General features: G+C 43.5%; 1 protein-coding gene across 1 annotated transcript in view; it reads right to left on the bottom strand.

The window, feature by feature from the left end:
- Aven (apoptosis and caspase activation inhibitor) overlaps positions 1 to 10,708 on the bottom strand; it is a 213,414-nt gene extending 202,706 nt beyond the window's left edge. Inside the window, exon 1 of the mRNA XM_045155999.1 lies at positions 10,469 to 10,708. Within this exon, the coding sequence (XP_045011934.1) occupies positions 10,469 to 10,708 (240 nt within the window). The remainder of the gene's footprint in view (positions 1 to 10,468) is intronic.
- Positions 10,709 to 18,860: the final 8,152 nt, after the last annotated feature.

Raw genomic sequence — 18,860 nt, 5'->3', positions numbered from 1 at the left:
TTCTTTGTAGAAAGATGAGTTTCTTGGAGGCAACAAATTGAAGGATCCTGCTGTTTAACCCAGTCTGCAAACCTGTGTCTTTTGATTGGGACATTGAGATCATTGACATTAAGAGTTATTACTGAAAGGTGTGTATTTATTTTTGCCATTTTTCTTGTTTTATAGTTCTTCTGGTTTTATCTTTGCTTTTTTGTATTAATCAGTATTTGAGTATGGTTTGTTTTTTCCAGGTTCCTTATATGTGTGTTTTTCATTCTCTTCAGCATGAAGGATCCTGTCAAGTATTTTCTATAGAGCTGGTTTTGTCTTCAAATATTCCTATAACCTGCTTTTGTTGTGGAATGTCCTTATTTCTCCATCTATTTGAATAGATAGCTTTGAATGATAAAGTAACCTTGGTTGACATTTATCTTTCAGAACTTGGAATACATCATTCCAAGCCCTTCTGGCTTTGAAAGTTTGTATTGAGTAATCTGCTGTGATCCTGATGGACTTGCCTTTATACGTGACTTGATTTTTCTGTCTGTTTTCAATATATTTTCTTTGGTTTGTATATTTGGTAGTTTATACTATGGTGAGGAGAGGTTCTTTCAAGGTCTTTTCTGTTTGGTGTTATAAAGGCCTCCTATATCTGCATTGGAATCTCTTTCCCAATTTGGGAGATGTTTTCTTCTATGATTTTGTTGAAAACATCTACTATGCCTTTGAAATTCTTCTTCTACTATATGAAAAGATCAAACATAAGAATTCAGGGTAGTTTCCCAAATATCTTGAAATTCCCATTCATACATCCCTATTAGTTTGTCTTTCTCTTTGTTGGACTGTTTTAGATCTGCCACCTGGTCTTCTAACAGATAGTCTGTTTTCTCCTTCATCCATTCTACTGGTGAGATTTTCTACAGAGGTTTGTTTTGTTTCTTGTTTGTTTTTTCATTTTTGGTTTTGGGGTTTTTTGTTTTGTTTTTGTTTTTCTGAGGTAAGGTCTCACTCTAGTCCAGGCTCTACAGTTTTTTTTACTTCACTGACTGTGTTCTACATTGGAGGTATTTCTGAATGGTTTTCCTTTATTTCTGTTTTCTTATTTATGTCTTGTATTGACCTCCTTATCTCATTAAATTGGCTTCCTGTATCATCTTTGATTCCTTTGATTTCCCATCTCATTCCTTTGATTTCCTCTTTGATTTCTTTGAACATATTTATAATCATTCTTTTGAAATCTTTCTCAGGCATTTCCTCTAAATCAGTCTCACTGAAGGTCATTTCTGATGCATTAACACTTTTGGGGGGATTTATATTGTCTTGATTTTTTTGTGCTTCTTGTATTATAATGTAAAGATTTTTGCATCTTGGATTAATTTAATGCTTTTATTTTCTAATTATCTGCAGTATTATTAGATGTACTAATAAATCCGATGTTACATATCTTCTTGGTAGGAGCTTAAGGTGCTAGGTGTGGCTCTTAAGACTCTCAGAGTAACCACAAAAGTGACCCTAGGTGTTGGGTTTGCCTGCTATGAGAGTATTCAAGTAGACTGGGTGGAGCAAAATACAGGCAGATCTAAAATTTAACTAAACAATGTACACATTCAATGAAAAAAGCAGAGTATTTATGCAAGAGTAGATATTATGACAACCAGATCCTCCAATAAAATCACAGTCCCTAAGGATGTGTGTTGCCCCACACCCTTAATCCTGTCAACAAGGAGGTTAAGATTTCTGGTCTGTTGAGGGTTCCAAGTCAGCTTGTGACCAAGTGAGACCCTTCCCCAATGAACAGCAGAAGAGGAAACAAAGGCACTGTAAATCAAGAAGCAACAAATGACAAGCCCAAAATATAGCTTATTTAAGAATGGCCAATCCAACCATTCATTAGATTTAACATATAATTTACCCTGACATGGAAGGTGCAGTTAGCACTTCTGATTCAAGCCTACATACCAGGTTTATTTGGCGGGTTGTAATCCCAGTTACCTTTTGGGATGGCTTTATGCTGTGTGCCCTCTTGCGTCCCTCTCTGCTGTGCTATGGGCTCATGTAAGCTGGTTGGGTCAGTGGGTTGCTGCTCTGATCACCTGTGGTGGGTGCTGTGTAGGTGAGCTGCCTTCCCCAGGACTCTGGTGCTTGCTGGTGCTTACACTGGCAGTAGGGGAGGGGAGGCTGTGGATGGTGGCTGAAGTTCTCCTGCTGGTCCTCAAGATCCTCTCCCTCACGAGCTGCTCCTCTGTTGGTCCCTGCCATCCTCCCTTCACGTTTCTTGAGTTTGCAAGCAGGCCAGTGTGAGTGGAGAATCCCCTCATCTGCCTCTACCTGTGGCTCAGGCTGAGCCTTGTGGCTGTGGCCACATGCACCTGGTTCCGCCACTGCTGAAGCCGCTTCTGCCTGCTTCTCTGGACTCTAGATGCTCTGGATCTCTCCTACTTCTCTGCTGCAGTTGATAATTTCTTATACACCTCACTTTTTAGTAGAAACGTGTATTTTGCTGGGGTTTTTGTTATTGTTGTTGTTGTTGTTTTTCTCTCCCCTAGGCTGCTTTGGCATGCTGCCATCTTAACTGGAAGTCTAATAAAAATCGCAATGGACTGGGTGGTCAGGTTGGTCAGTCAACGTCCTCCTCAGCTACTTCCTATACCTGTGACAGTCACAAATCACTGAGGAGGCTGTGCAAGGACCTCCTCTGGATCGTAAGCTTGAAATACATCCCATTCTTCTCATAAACTCTCTCTGGTTAGATGTTCATCACAATCCCACCCCCGCCGGGCGTGGTGGCGCACGCCTTTAATCCCAGCACTTGGGAGGCAGAGGTAGGAGGATCGCTGTGAGTTCGAGGCCACCCTGAGACTCCATAGTGAATTCCAGGTCAGCCTGGGCTAGAGTGAGACCCTACCTCGAAAAACCAAAAAAAAAAAAAAAAAAAGATTAAAACAATCCCACCCCCTAAATAAATATTTTTTAAGAAGAAAAATAAAAGAAGATTTTCTAGCTCAAAACCAGAAAAGACAAATGTTAAAAATAGGAAGGACAGCTGGAGAGATGGCTTAGTAGTTATGGCACTTGCCTGCAAAGACTAATAACCCTAGATGAATTCCCCAGTACACATGTAAAGCCAGATGCACAAAAATGGCATATGCATCTGTAGTTTGTCTGTAGTGGCTGGAAACCCTGGCAATCCCATTCTTTCTCTCTCTCCCTCTCTCTTCTTTTATCTCCCTTTGCTTGCAATGTAAATAAATAAATACTGGTAAGGAGCCTGGAGTGGTGACACACACCTTTGATCCCAACATTTGGAAAACAGGAAAATGGAACCCTATGAGTTTGAGGCTAGCCTGGGACTACAGAATGAGTTCCAGGTCAGCCTGCATTAGAGTGAGACCCTGCCTTGAAAAACAAAAGTCGGGAAAGAAATCCAAACTATAGATAAAATAAGAATCAAGTATACATGATATATAAAACAAATTAATTTAAAACTCATAAAGAAAGAACAAAATACCAAAAAGGAATAAGAAAAAAAAAATAGCAAGGAGGAATTCAAACGAACTTGTCTAATATTTCCTCCCCATGTACCTAAGGTAACATCTTCTGGGCTACGGATATGGTTCAACATGGAGTATCTGAGTTTGATTCCAAGGCCCTTCATAAAGAGCCAAAATCCATAATGGGCTTCAGTAATCCCAGCTCACTAACACTGACAGGAGGGAAAGGCAAGGCTAGAACTTCCCAGAGGCTCATGACAGCTCATGGCAAATGCAGCATCCAGCAGGGTGAAAAGTCAAAACAGGCAAGCACATGTGTGCACGCACACGCGCACACACACACACACACACACACACACACACACACACACGACTTCTAACAAAATAAAGTAACATTTCAAAGTGAGTTAATCCAGTGTGCTAGTGAATTAATTAGTAACATCTATAAAATAGAAATATTTGGGGCTGGAGAGATGACTTAGCAGTTACAGCACTTGCCTGCAAAGCCTAAGGACCCAGGTTTGAATCCCCAGTACCCACATAAGCCAGATGCACAAGGCGTCACACACATCTGGAGTTCATTTGCAGTGGCTAAAGGCCCAGGAGCACCCATTCTCATTCCCCACCCCCCTGTTGCAAATAAATAATAATTTTTTAATTAGAAATATTTGTAGCCAAGCACTTAAGCACATGTCTATAATCCTAGCACTTTGGGAGGCTGAGGAAGGAAGATCAGAAAAGCAAACTACGGTCTTTATCTCTCCTTTTGATATTTCAAAGTGCATCAGAAAACAGTGCCGTAGAATCAGAACACATTTACAGCCACCTAATTGCTAGAGAAAATCTAGTAAAGCTTGCTATAGTGTGGTCAGATTCAAATGCCCTACACAGTTTGGCAGGTCACTAGCCCAGTGCTGAGAAAAGTAGTCACTACATTTTCTGCAGAAAAGGAGGGAAGGGGGAGGGAGAGGAAGGGACATGAAGCTGTGGCTAAGCATCTAGATCCCTAGGAAACACATACCAGTGGTGTCAAATTCTGAGGCAGCATTCTCCATCCAAAGAGCAGTTCCAAACAAAAACAAAAACTATTAGCTCCAGGCATGGTGGCACAAGCTCTTCTTTAATCCCAGCACTCAGGAGGCAGAGGTAGGACGATCGCTATGAGTTCAAGGCCACCCAGAGACTACCTAGTGAACTATAGGTCAGCCTGGGCTACAGCAAAACCCTACCTCGAAGAAAAAAAAAAAAAAAACTATTAGAAATTCTAAAACTTACAAACTATAATTTACAAATTATGCATAACCAAAAACAACCCCTCTGGGTGAATATACACAATAACTAGCTTACTAGTTGGAGAATGAAATAACCATGTTCCAGACTCTCAGCACTCCAGGCACAGAGCAGGAGGATCAAGAATTCAAGGCCAGCCTGTGCTACCTAGAGAGAGATGGAGAGAGAGAATGTGATCTTAGTCACTTGTCCTCAAATAAAGTGTACATAAAGTGGGATGTGGTATTTTAAAGAAATCAAGTTTCAGATACTCAGCATCCATGGTCTTTCCTAACAGCAGCTAGCCTTAGAAGACAACAAAGACCAAGTGTAAAGATTAAGATAAGGGCCAGTATCAAATCATTATGGTACTTAGAATCTGTCTTATAAAAACAGTATGCTGTTTTATTTAAAATGCTATTTTGCCTAGCTACAGATGATTGGGCTTCTGTGCGGGAATGAAAATAATTAGTAGCAGAGGACAGTAAGTTAAAAAGGAGACATAAAGGGAAGAGAAAGAAAGGGAGGAGGGTACTTAATAGGTTGATATTGTATATATGTAAGTACAATGATTGAGATGGGGAGGTAATATGATGGAGAATGGAATTTCAAAGGGGAAAGTGTGGGGGGGGAGGGAATTTCCATGGGATATTTTTTATAATCATGGAAAATGCTAATAAAAATTTTTAAAAAATAAATAAATAAAATGCTATTTTGGTTTTGAGACAAGATCCCACGTAGCCCACAATGACCTTAAGTTTGCTATATAGCTTCCAACCCTCCTGCCTCCATCTCCCAAGTTCTGAGATTCCAGATGCTCCACCATGCTTGCTTTTTGCAATGGCAGGAATTGAGCCCAGGGCCTTGTGCACACTGGGTAAGCATTCCACCAACTGACATATATCCCCAGTCGTTAAAATGCTTTCTTTTTATTTTTTTATTTATTTTTTGTTTGTTTATTTGAGAGAGAGAGAATGGGCATGCCAGACACGTGCATCTGCCTTATGTGGGTACTGGGGAATTGAATCTGGGTCCTTAGGCTTCACAGGCAAGTACCTTAGCCGCCAAGCCATCTCTCTAACCCTAAAATGCTTTCTTGTTCCATGTTTTAATTAACAAATGCACATAATATGTAGAAAGTTTTATAATTTTAAAATATCTACACCATTTGATTTAAAAATGTTATAGGGGCTGGGCATGGTGGCTCAAGCCTTTAATCCCAGCACTCGGGAGGCAGAGGTAGGAGGATCACCGTGAATTCGAGGCCACTCTGAGACTCCATAGTGAATTCCAGGTCAGCCTGAGCTACAGTGAGACCCTACCTCGGGAAAAAAAAAAAAAAAAAAAAAGTTATAGGGTCTGAGAAAATGGCTCAGAGGTTAAAGGCACTTGCTTGCAAAGTCTGCCAACCAAAGTTCAATTCCTCAGCCACCCACATAAAGTTTGACAGGGGGCTGGATAGATGGCTCAGCAGTTAAGGCATTTGCTTACAAAGTCTGATGGCCTGGATTCAGTTCCCCAGTATCCACATAAGGCCAGATGCACAAAGTGGCCTATGTGTCTGGAGTTCACTTGCAAAAGCAAGAGGCCCTGGTATGCCTATTCACTGCGTGTGTGTGTGTGTGTGTGTGTGTGTGTGTGTGTGTGTGTGGTGGTGGTGGTGGTTTGATTCAGGTGTCCCCCATAAACTTAGGTGTTCTGAATGCTAGGTTCCCAGCTGATGGAGATTTGGGAATTAAGGCCTCCTGGAGGGAGTGTATTGTTGGGGGCGGGCTTATGGGCTTTATAGCCAGTTTCCCCATGCCAGTGTTTGGCACACCCTCCTGTTGCTGTGGTCCACCTTCTGTTGGCCAGGGGGTGATGTCCACCCTCTGCTCATGCCATCGTTTTCCCCTGCCATCATGGAGCTTCCCCTCGAGCCTGTAAGCCAAAATAAGTCTCTTTTTCCCAGAAGCTGCTCTTGGTTGGATGATTTCTACCAGCAATGCGAACCGGACTGCAACAGTGTGTGTTTCACTCCCACCCCCACCACCCGCTTGCAAATTATATATATATTTTTTTTTTTAAATGAAGCTTTGAGTGTGGTGGCACACGTCTTTAATCTCAGCTCTCATTCAGGAAGCTAGGGTAGGAAGATACTGTGAGTTCAAGGCCAGCCTGAGGGTACATAGTGAATTGCAAGTCAGCCTTGGCTTCAGTAAGACCCTGCCTCTAAATAAATAAATAGACAGATAGATAGATAAGTAAATAAATAAATAAAAAGGGCCTGCACTCAGGAGGCAGAGGTAAGAGGATCACCAAGAACTCAAGGCCACCATGAAACTACAGAATGAATTCCAGGTCAGTCTGGGCTAGAGTGAGACCCTACCTCAAAAAACAGAAAAAAAAAAAGGGGGGGGGGACCTGGAGAGATGGTTTAACAAGGTGATAAGCAAGGTTGTACATGTGCACAAGGTGACACAAGAGTCTGGAGTTTGATTTCAGTGGCTGGAGGCCCTAGCAACTCAATTCTCTCTCTCTCTCTTATAAAAGAATAAATAAAACACAATTCAACAAGGACAAATACACAATAGTTAGTCCCCAAGCAATGGCTCACAGCAACAGGACAGATGGCCCAAAGCTACTCTTTTAAAATGCACGCACGCACGCAATAACTAGAGAGATGGTTTAGCAGTTAAGGCATTTAACTGCAAAGCCAAAGGATCCAGGTTCAATTCCCCAGGACCCACATGAGCCAGATGCCCAAGGTGGAGCAAGTGTCTGGAGTTTGTTTACATGTCTGAATGCCCTTCCATGCCCATAAATTAATGCCCCCTCCCCCTCCCTCTCCTCCTCCCCCTCCCTCTCTCATAAATAAAATAAATGAAAAACACATGGCTGGCGTGGTGGCGCACATCTTTAATCCCAGCATTTGGGAGGCAGAGGTAGGAGGATCACCTTGAGATTGGGGCCACCCTGAGACTACATAGTGAATTCCAGGTCAGCCTGAGCAAGAGCGAGACCCTACCTTGAAAAAACAAAAATGAAAAAATTAATTAATTAATTAAATAAAATAAAAAGACATGATTTCACAATGTAGCCCAAACTGGCCTGGAACTCATTATGAAGTCTGCTCCAAAACAACTAATCCTAAAGCAGTTTTTTGTAGGGACACTTAAGCATGTTCAGTGTCTGACCAAATCTGCTTCATTCTTTCTCAGGAGAGGGCTGTCATTTGTGTTTAACAAGTTCCCAGTACACAATGGCTATCATGGAAAAAACGTCTGAGACACCTGACAGGATGTGCTCTCAGACAAACCGGGTTCACACACTACACCTGATCATCAAAGACAGAGATTCCTTTTACAAGGGAAATGAGCATGTCAAACACATTACTGTTGATTACTACTCAGGCAAGGGATACATGTTATTATTTACAAAGCAAAAGTTGAATAAGAAAAACATGCCTTCAAAGTTCTACTTTGCTTAAAACAGTAAGAAACAGCTCTCATATCTTTTACTGCATCTAAGTAACTACAGTGATCACAGCTAGGTATGTTAGCACATACCTATAGTCCCAACTATTTGGGAAGCTGAGGCAGTGGAATTTCTTGAGCCCTGTACTGAGGCCAACCTGGGTTTTTTCAAATATATGTAAAAAATTATGTACTACTTTTTTTAATAATCATGGAAAATGCTAATAAAAATTTTAAAAATTAAAAATTAAAAAATAAAATTATGTACTTCATCGGTCTCCCCCCACACACACCCTTGTTCAAATTTTAAAGTCATGCCAGGAATAATTTATTATAGTAATTGAAAGAATGTGCTCTGGAGTTACCATGCCTGGATTGAATTTGGGATCAGCATTTACTAGCTGATAGTTACTTAACCTCACCTGTATTTATTTAATTGTGCCTCAGGGTGTTCACCTCATGCTTAAGTGTTCTGCCAATAAGAGTTACTATTACCATTATCTGGAGAAAAAGGATGATTAAAAACTCCAGGGACTGTTGGTAGGCCTTGATTCCGCTCTGCTTCTCAAAACAGTAAATATTTGGGGCTGGACAGGTGGCTCAGCACTTAAGACACTTGCTTACAAAGCCTGACAGCCCGGGGTTCAACTCACCAGTAACCACATAAAGCCAGATACACAAAGTGGCTCATGTGTCTAGAGTTTGTTTGTGGTGGCAGGAGGCCCTGCTGCATCCATTCTCTATGTCTCTCTCCCTCAAATAAATAAATATTTTTTAATGGCAAATATTAGGAACATTACAAGGACTAGCAATTTCTTCACCCTTCTTGTTTGGCAAGGGATTGGACTTCTTAATTAGAATAAGAAAAGGGAGGGAAGGAGGAAGGGAGGAAAGCGAGAGGATAAATCTAAATAGACAAGAGGAAGCTGAATAGTTCCTATTTGTAAATGTCATAAATTATAAAACACTAACAATATTCCTGGGATTGTTTAAGAGAAGATGATCAATCTTAACACAGGACAATAAGCTTGGGGCTCATAATCACTACAGAGGGATGACCTGAGAGCAACTGGGAGAGCTGCATATCTAGAAGTTGCTTAGTTTGTTTTGTTTTCTATTCTATGTACATACAGAGGTCCAGAGGAAGAGCAAAAGGTAGAAACGATACTGGATTCGGCAGCTGCCTACACTCGGACAGAACTCTACCATGATTTTTTTTCTTTTAGATCATTTTAACTAATCCCAAATTAGCATGCATAGCTCCACTGAATAGAAGAACAATCAATGTTGTTGCATTTCACCTTTAAATAACAAAACTGTTATTCAACAAGACTAAATGTGAGGCCTATGGAGATGGCTCAGTGGTTACAGGTACTTGCTTGCTTGCAAAGTTTGCCAGCCTGGGCTCAATACTCTCAAACTCGTAGGTAGGCTGACCCTAAAAAGAAAAGTTCATTTCTCATTCAAGTGTTCCTTGATGTTAAGAAGGTTAAATGTATGACACTTAAAAGTTTCAGCATTTTTTTTCAACTTTGTACATAAGAACCTATTCTTACCGACTATGACTTTGAAACACTGCAGGTTTAGGACTATGAACGCAGGTGGTGGTAGAGCTCTGGCCTGCTCTACCCCTAAGTTTGATGCCCAAAACGGAGGAAAGAAACAGTGTGAATTTCAGTAAATTTTGCGTCGATCTGAAATTTCAGATATGTGCAAAATAAAGACAATTTTGCACCGCAAATGTTCGAATAACAGCTCCTACACAGACAGCAATCAACTTTAGCGGTTCTGTTAGAGTCTGCGCCCACATACCACCATGCCCTGCTCCAGTCTAAGAGAAATTTCTGAAGGTGTGCGTAATGCCCTCAGGAAAAACGGATCCTGACCGCGGGCCCACCGCACGAAGACCTCGCGGCCGCCCCCAGCGTCCACAGCCCGTTCCAGCCGCTGACGCCCCGCCCCGCCCCGCCCCGCCCGCGCCCCAGTCCCGTCCGGGGAGGCATTCTTTAATCGGCAGGTTTTCTTGATGGTCCCGGGGCGACAGGGCGGGAACGAGGGCCACAGGCGCCCTGCGCTCCCCCAGGCGGGCGGGTCAGCCGGCTCGGCGAGCGCCCCTCGCCCAGGCCTGAGCCACCCGCGGCGGCGAGGGCGCCCGAGACCCGCCGCGCCGACACCGCCGCCGGCCGGGGAGCTGCGCGCGCACCGCCCGCCCCGCGCAGGCGCCGTGGCCGCGTCGCCGGCCGCCCCGGCCCGCTCCCCGCCGTCCCGTCTTACCGGCGCGCGGGCTCCCGAGCCCCGGCCTCCCGGCTCCCGGCGGCCGCCCCGCGGGGCTCCTCCTCGGCCTCCGCGACCGCCGCGGAAGCCCCGGCCGCGGCCCCGCCGGCCGCCTCCGTCCCCGCCGCCGCCGCCCCTCGCCACGGCCGCCGCGGCCCCAGCCCTCTCGCGGTCGCGGTCCCCGCCTGGCCGGTCTTGGCCGGGCCGCCGCCGCCCGCGGCCGCCGCGCTCCGCCTGCATCTGTCCGCCGGCCGAGCCGAGCCGAGCCGAGCCGAGCCGGCGCGCGGGAGCCGGGCCGCGGAGACGCCGGCGCCACCGGAAGCACGCCGCGAGCGCCCGGCCGGTGGCTGCGGGTGCGGGGCCGGGCGGCTGGGGGCGGGGCGGCCCGGTCCTGGCGGGTGGAAGCCGGGGAGGGGGTGTGGACGGGCCCGCGGGGCTTGGCGAAGGCCAGGAGGTAGACTATGAGGGTGTGGGCTGCTGCCCAGGCATAGAGAGGACTGCAAAGCTAGTGGAGAAATAGCAAGGAGCTTGGAGGTGTTGAGGAACGCGTAGAAATATCTCCCACCTACTGAGCACTTAAATAGGTACTACCAGCGCTACTTTATTTTGCAATCGAGGTAACTAAAGAGGTTCTATACCTTGCTTAAAGCGACTGAGCTAGACTGCTGATGGACCGTGCATCCTATTTCAGGCAGTCCCAAATGCGGGGAAAACAGTCCCCAGCGGGCGGGGTGGGGGCCGGAAATGGGAGCCTTTGTTAACTTTGTACTAGCGAACTACACAGTAACAGCCTGGGATGTAGCCCCATTCGTAAAGTACATGCCTGGCATGCGAACCCAGGGTCCAATCCCCAGCACCACATACATTGAACGTGAGGTTACAGTCTGTAATCTCATCAGTCAGGAGGTGAAGGCAGGAACAGAAATTCAAGATCATCCTTAGTTAGCTACATAGCCAGTCTGAGGCCACCCTGACATCCATGACACTACCTCAAAAAAATAAATAAAATTGTGTGTGTGTGTGTGTGCGCGCACACACACACACACAAGGGATGCTAGCCTATCAGAAGTGTCCCCTATCCCAGTGTGTACATATGCATATATTTAACACTATCCACTGCATCTAATTGTGCACAGTACTTTGTACAGATGATACAATGTCCTGAATCTAAGTGAGACTTTGGCCCTCTCCTGAACCCAAAGGAAGATAATTCTATGAATCTGGAAAATATACAGTTATGCTAAAGTATGCTCAGTACAGTGAAAAGTTCAAGGTTAAGGCTGAAAGAATAGTTTTCATGAGAAATAGACCCCTGAGCTACACGCCTGGTGACCGAACAGAAGTTGACCCAACTGGTAAGTGCAAGGATGAAGAAATCCCTAAAGATTTCACAACTTGAGCGATACCTACACAGTAGTCACTTGGATAGCCCTTGATATACACCAATCTGTTGAAAGTACTTTCATTTCCCTTCATTTAAGTTTAGCAGCCTCATGAGGCGAACTAGAACAAGTACTGAGTCACAAATGTTAAATACATGATCCTTCAAGAATAGTTCCAAGACTGGAGAGATGGCTCAGCAGTTAACGCATTTGCCTGTAAAGCCTAATAACTGGGGTTTGATTCCCCCAGAAACCACATAAAGCAGATCTATCTATCTATCCCCCCCCTCTCTCTCTCCCCTCTCTTTCAAATAAATACTTTTTTTAATAAAATTAAAAAAGAGTGATTCCAACCCACAATTGTCTGGCTCTACAGTTTACATACACTCCAAAAATTCTGTAAAAAGAACTTTAAAATCATTCTTCAAGACCAACAAGCCCGAGTCTTAAACTTTTAAGCAGAGATGTGAAACCACTACAATAGTCCAAGCCATAGTTACTAGAGTGTAAATGAAGATGACACCCAAAGAGGAAGACAAGAGGACAGCTAGGGAATGGGAAAAGTAGAAATTTGTGTCTGATTATAGATAGGGAAGTCAGAGGTAAAGCTCACATTTCTTGCTTCAATGACCACGTACTTAGGCTACTAGTCAAAAGGGAATCTGGGGCTGGGAAAGAGGATACGTCAGGGTAGGCTATCCAGGGTGTAGTGTTTTTGTATGTATATAATGTACTTTAATCATATTCACTCGTATTATCCTTATTATCCTCTCTTGTTCTTACAAAAATGGTATTTTTAACATTGTATTTTGTGTTTTTTTCTTTTTTAAAAAAGTTGATTTCTTTCTTTTTTTCTTTCTTTCATTTATTTATTTATTAGAGACCTAGAGAGAGAGAGAGAGAGAGAGAGAATGGGCACGTCAGATCCTCTAGCCACTGCAAACAAACTCCAGATGCATGTGCCTGTTATGCCCAGTTCTCAGTGCCCCCAGTGACCACCAAGGAGAACCAAACATGCATGCAAAGGCAAAGAGCTTTATTTCAGTCTTATGCTCCGACTCTTGACTTCACCAGCACAGTGGATCCATGCAAGAGCCCAAAGTAGCATGAAGGCAGGGTTTTTATAGGGATTTGAACAAAGAAGTAGGGGGCAGTTACATGATTGGTTGGTTTAAACAGTAACTGTACTTGTATTCTTTTGACTGGTTGGGGCGGAGAGGCAGAAGGGACAAGTCTTGGGTAAGTCTTGGGCATGCCTGGATATGTCTAGGGGCTGACTCAGGTCCTCTGCCTAAGCCAGAATTTGAAACTTAGGCCTAGCTGGGGCGGCGCCTTACTGAAGCCTGTCATGGCGCCAGTCTGGTTTCCAGGTCTTTGGGTGCCACCCTGTGTGCCTGGCTTATGTGGGACCTGGATAATCGAACCTGGGTTGTTAGTCTTCACAGGCAAGCACCTTAACTGCTAAACCATTCCTCCAGCCCTATTTTCTGTTTTTGTTACCTCATCCTAATGAACATTTTTGTCAGTAGACACCATTATTCTGATGCAATATATTTATCTTACCTTGCACATTTTTAGCTCTTCTTTTTTTTTTTTTTTTTTTGGTTTTTCGAGGTAGGGTCTCACTGTAGTCCAGGCTGACCTAGAATCCACTATGTAGTCTCAGGGTGGCATCCAACCAACTCACTGCAAAGCTCTGCCTCTGCCTCCTGTGCTGGGATTAAAGGCATGTGCCACCATGCCTGGTTCTTTTCCCTTTTTTAAATTCCTCCACGCTCTGTATTTCATTTCATTTTGTGTTTTCCCCTTGTCTCTGTGAAATTAAGAATGCCAGTGACACTCAGGATTAAAGTGCCCCCCCATTCTGAGCTCTCAAATTCAGTAGTCCCATCTCTAAACACCCATAGGAAAAAAAAAAAAAAAAAAAGCCATAGGAATAGTAAAGAAATTGTAACCTTTTCTGTGCACATCATCAAGGAGCTAAGAGGAGATACAGATAGATAAGAACCCTTTGGACAGGCTAGACCCATTCTAAGTGGCCAGGAACAATAAAGATTTGGCACACTACACAATTATGTGTTTAATAACAAAGTTGGTAGTTTGAAATTACCCACCATGGAAATGTTACAATCATAGCAATTGGCAAATTTTGGCTTTTTTCAAGGTAAGGTCTCACGCTAGCCCAGGCTAACCTGGAATTCATTCTGTAGTCTCTGGTTGGCCTTGAACTCAGCATTGCTCATACCTCTGCCTGTTTCTTTAAAAAAAAAAATTGTTATTATTTATTAGTAAGAAAAGAGAGGGAGGAACTGGGTGTGCCAGGGCTTCCTGACACTGCAGCTGTGGGTGGCCTGCATGATGCATGCACCATGTTGTACATCTGGCTTGGCTTGGTCCTTCAGGCCTTGCAAGCAAGTGCCCTTAACCACTGAGCCATCTCTCCAGCCCCTACATGTGTCTTAGACCTGCTTGCTCTTGATCTGTTATGGAGAAGGAAGATGAGGAAGAGCAGTTTCCATGCCATTCATAACAGCATGTGCTGGTTTTATGTTCCAGTGCCAATAGATTATAGATGCTTTTAAAGTTTCCCACTCTGGTTGCTATAGAAACGATGAAACAAAGAAACCATTCAGGCACAAAACTTCTCAGACAAAAATTAGATTCCATGAAAGCAAAACCTAAACTCCATTCACAGCCTCAGAAGTCAAGGTCACTCAACAAAGAAAGAAATTCATTTGGTCCAATGACATTTTGATTGCAGTATTGTTTTATTTCTTCTTGACAACAGGTAACAAGGACCCAAATCACCATGGTTAGGAACAGAGGGGATTCGTTTGCTCAGCAGTGAAAATAAGTACAAACAATAATGCCCTCTGTTCACTTCACCTTGAATAGCAGGGCACCCACCGCCCTGGTTTCCCCACGCTGGCTTCACATGAAATCACTAAAGGAATGTCCAGATGAAATTCTCAACTGTTTCCCACGTAGATTCTGAATTAACAAATGGCTTCCAGCCATTAGAACTTTTCAGAAGTTTCTGACCAATCTGTAATGAGAGCCACTTATCTAGACCAACCCTGCACTTTATAGAGACTAAAATGATGTTGGATCAGGACTAGGGTTCCCTACAAAGTGCATGTTCCATTTATAAGAGAGCAAGAAAGAGAGATTGAGATTAAGGGGTTAAGGGGTTAGTTTGAATGACAATGGGCCTGGCAACTCTGAAACCTTTGGGCAAACTAATAAATCCAGCAGGAGTTGATGTTGCTGCCTTGAGTCCTATGAAAGTGAGGAGGCAGAATTCCTTCCTCTTCTGAGTGCTTAGCCTCTGCTCTCAAGGCCTTCAAGTGTTGTATGTGGCCCACCCAGCTTCACCTTTTACTTTGTAGTTCCTGGTAATACATGCTCTCTGTATTTTGTGCTTTTACTCATTTTTCTTCTGTTGCACTAGTTTAGAAGTAAGCCCTTCTCTCTGGGTCTGAAACTTTTTACTTCCTTATCCCCAAACCTTACTCACTTTTTGCCTAACTAATAATTGTTCTTCAGTTCTCTGCTTATACTCTTAGTCTCTTCCTTGGGGCATATCCCCCATCTGGGTCAGATAACCTTAACATGGTTCCCACAGTGTGCGCTGCTTCTGCTATTCATTGCCATTTCTATCCCCTGCATTGGAGTTGCTCACATAATAGACATCCAATAGATATTTAGCTGGGAAAGAAAGGAAGGAATGAAGTGCTAGAGAGGTGAATAAGTAGTTAAGAAGCTTGCTTGCAAAGCCTAAGGACCCAGGTTCAATTCCCCAGTACCCACATAAACCAGATGTACAAGGTGGTACATGTATCTGGAGTCCATTTGCAATGGCTAGAGGCTCTGGCATGCCCATTCTCTTCTCTCCTCTCTCTCTCTCTCTCTCATAAATAAATAAATAAATAAAATATTTTTAAATTATATCAAAAAAAGGAATGAATGAAAGAAAAAGAAGGAACTTCTACAGGCCCATTCTTGTATTAGATGGCTGACAACTGAGAAATAATCTTGTGATGACATTTGCCAACAGAATTTTCATATGGAGAGGAAATGACCTTTTCTAGTGCCGGAGCATCTCCACCTGCTAACCTCTTGTTCCTGGGATTTGCTTTGTTGGCCATTAGTATATCAACACCTAGGAGTCGTAGTCGCATGCTAGCAGGAAATAGGGCCAACACGGTAAAAGGAACATGTGAAGGAACTGATGAAAGAAATATCTGTAGGAAATACGTGGCATTGGGAAAGTTAAAAGATTCTGAAATGTTGTTCAAGACAATATAATCCATTCAAGTCCATATTGAATTAGATACACTAAAAGCAAACATCAAATATTATAGTTGAAAATATAAAAGCAAAGAAAAATCAATACCTCTTTACAATTGTATCATCTTTTCTGTTTGCTTTTTTCAAGATAGGGCCTCACTCTAGCCCAGGCTGACCTGGCATTCACTCAGTAGTCTCAGGCTGCCCTTGAATTCATGGCAAACTTCCTACCTCTTCTTCCCAAGTGCTGGGATTAAAGGCATGTGCCACCATGCCCTGAAAAATCAAACAACTCACTCCAAAAGTAGGTCAGAGAACTGAATAGGGAGTTCTCAGAGGAAGAATTACAAATGACTAACACACACTTAAGAAATTGTTCAACATCCCTAATGATTAGGAAAATGCAAATTAAAACAACCATGAAATTCTACCTGAATCCAGTAAGGATGGCAATCATTTAAAAAATCTAACAATGACAAATGTTGGGTAGGATGTGGGGAAAGAGGAACCCTCATCCACTGTTGGTGGGAATGTAAACTTGTACAGCCAGTATGGAAATCAATTTGGAGATTCCTGAAAAGGATGAATATAGAGCTACCAACAGACCCTGTTATTCCCTTACTGGGCATTTATCCTAAATGCTCATGCACCACTACAGAGACATTTACTCAACCATGTTTATAGCTGCTCAATTAATTATGGCTAAGTACTGGAGTCAACCCAGAAGTTCATCATTGGATCAATGGATAACAAAATTGTGGTACATTTACACAATGGAATTTTACTCAGCAGTAAGAAAAGATTATACAAGCCAGGTGTGGTAGTGCATGCAAATGGACAGACTTGGAACAGATCATACTCAGCAAACTCACACAATCACAGAAAGACAAATGCCACATGGTGTGATTCCTTAACCTGGACCTGCTCAAGTTACTGTCATATCTGATAGTCAACTCAAGTCCCAAACAATAGGGGTGGAAGAGTTTGGGGGTAGAGGAAATGGAGGAGAGGAAAACAATCACAAAATTAAGTCCAAAATGAGCTGATACCATACAAACCTTTATCCTTGGAGATAGCCTTAAAGATATAACCCTCAAAAGAGTAAGGGGTGAGCACCTGAAAGTAGGACTCTGGTGAGGGTGGGATGAAAGCCTAAGCTTAAAAGAAAATTATTTGGGGGGCTGAAGAGATGGCTTAGTGGTTAAGCACTTGCCTGTGAAGCCTAAGGACCCTGGTTCAAGGCTTGATTCCCCAGGACCCACGTTAGCCAGATGCACAAGGGGGCACATGCATCTGGAGTTCATTTGCAGTGGCTGGAGGCCTGGCTCGCCCATCCTCTCTGTATCTCTCTGTCTCTTTCTCTTTGTGTATCTGTTGCTCTCAAATAAATAAAAATAAACAAAAAAATTTGAAAAAAAAGAAAATTATTTTGGGTTGGAGGGATTGCTTAGTGGTTAAGGCATTTGACTGCAAAGCCAAAAGGACTCAAGTTCAATTCCCCAGGATCCACGTTAGCCAGATGCACAAGGGGCGCATATATCTGGAGTTCATTTGCTGTGGCTGGAGGCCCTGACATGCTCATTCATTCCCTTCCTCTCCCTCCCTCCCTCTTTCTCTGTCAAATAAATAAATAAATAAATTTAAATATTTTTTAATAAACAGAAAATTATTTTTCTATCTCTGAACTGTAACTCCCAGTACCAGAGACTGGTTGCTACCCACACTGAGCTGTTGAGACCTAAGAGGTCCCCAAATCAAGACAGCTTTCTTGATTTTTGATTATCCACCTGAGGCAAAAGCTAAGACCCTATTGCTAAAGACACCATATGCTGCTGACAGAGCATGGAGAGACCTGGCTGCTGGCTGGAATCCAGAAGAAAGCTAGTTCCCGGACAGTTAGCCTGTCTAAAGCTGGAAAGCACTACATGAGCTACTGGGGGAAAGGCCAACAACGGGCTGAGCAACCAAAGGTCCAAGCTACTAAAAGCAAACACCCTGACATGATGTACATGCCAGTGCAATAGTGGCACACTGCCTCAGTGGGAAACCAGTAGCTTTCTGACTGGCTAAGAGATCTACTCAGTGTAAAGGAACTCATATCTGGAATTGGGAACCAGGTCAGAATCCTACGGAGACAAAGATTATGTTGTCTAGCGTCAACCTCTCACTGGTCTTTGGCTAAAAGAGGAGTTACGTACATCAAATTCTCCCTAAATTAATAATGTGTTTCCAATTTAAACTATGCTGACTTCACTCTCAGTTGGAGAATCTGTTCTTTTTCAGAAGGTAGTAAGACCCGAGGAGAAAAACTACCCTTCGCACGTAACCAAACCACAGCTGAATCCACAGTGGAACTGGGGAGACGAGCAAGAGTGCTGCTTTTATGATGAACCTGACAATCAGGGGAAGGGTGAAGGTGACAGACCCTGAGGATACTCAACACCTACTGAAGCAGAGATCCAGAGGCTCCTAAGAGCTCATCACTGAAGTAGACTTAAAAGTCACCCATCAAGGCTCAGGGAATTTTGCAGAAGACTGGGCAGAAAGATTGTAAGAGCTACAGGCTGAGACATCATGCCCAGAGGCATTCTCTCCCGCCCTCCCAAAAAATAACTGACGGTTGCTCTCACAACACATAAACTAGAACCCCATGGGGAATACCTGCAACCCCACTGAGGAGCATCCCCAATGGAATGGGGGCAGGGACAAGGGAAAAGAGG

Source organism: Jaculus jaculus, chromosome 8 (assembly GCF_020740685.1).
Source record: "Jaculus jaculus isolate mJacJac1 chromosome 8, mJacJac1.mat.Y.cur, whole genome shotgun sequence".
Classification (NCBI taxonomy): domain Eukaryota; kingdom Metazoa; phylum Chordata; class Mammalia; order Rodentia; family Dipodidae; genus Jaculus; species Jaculus jaculus.
Note: the sequence above shows the minus strand (reverse complement) of the source record. Positions and strands in the feature narration are given on the sequence as shown.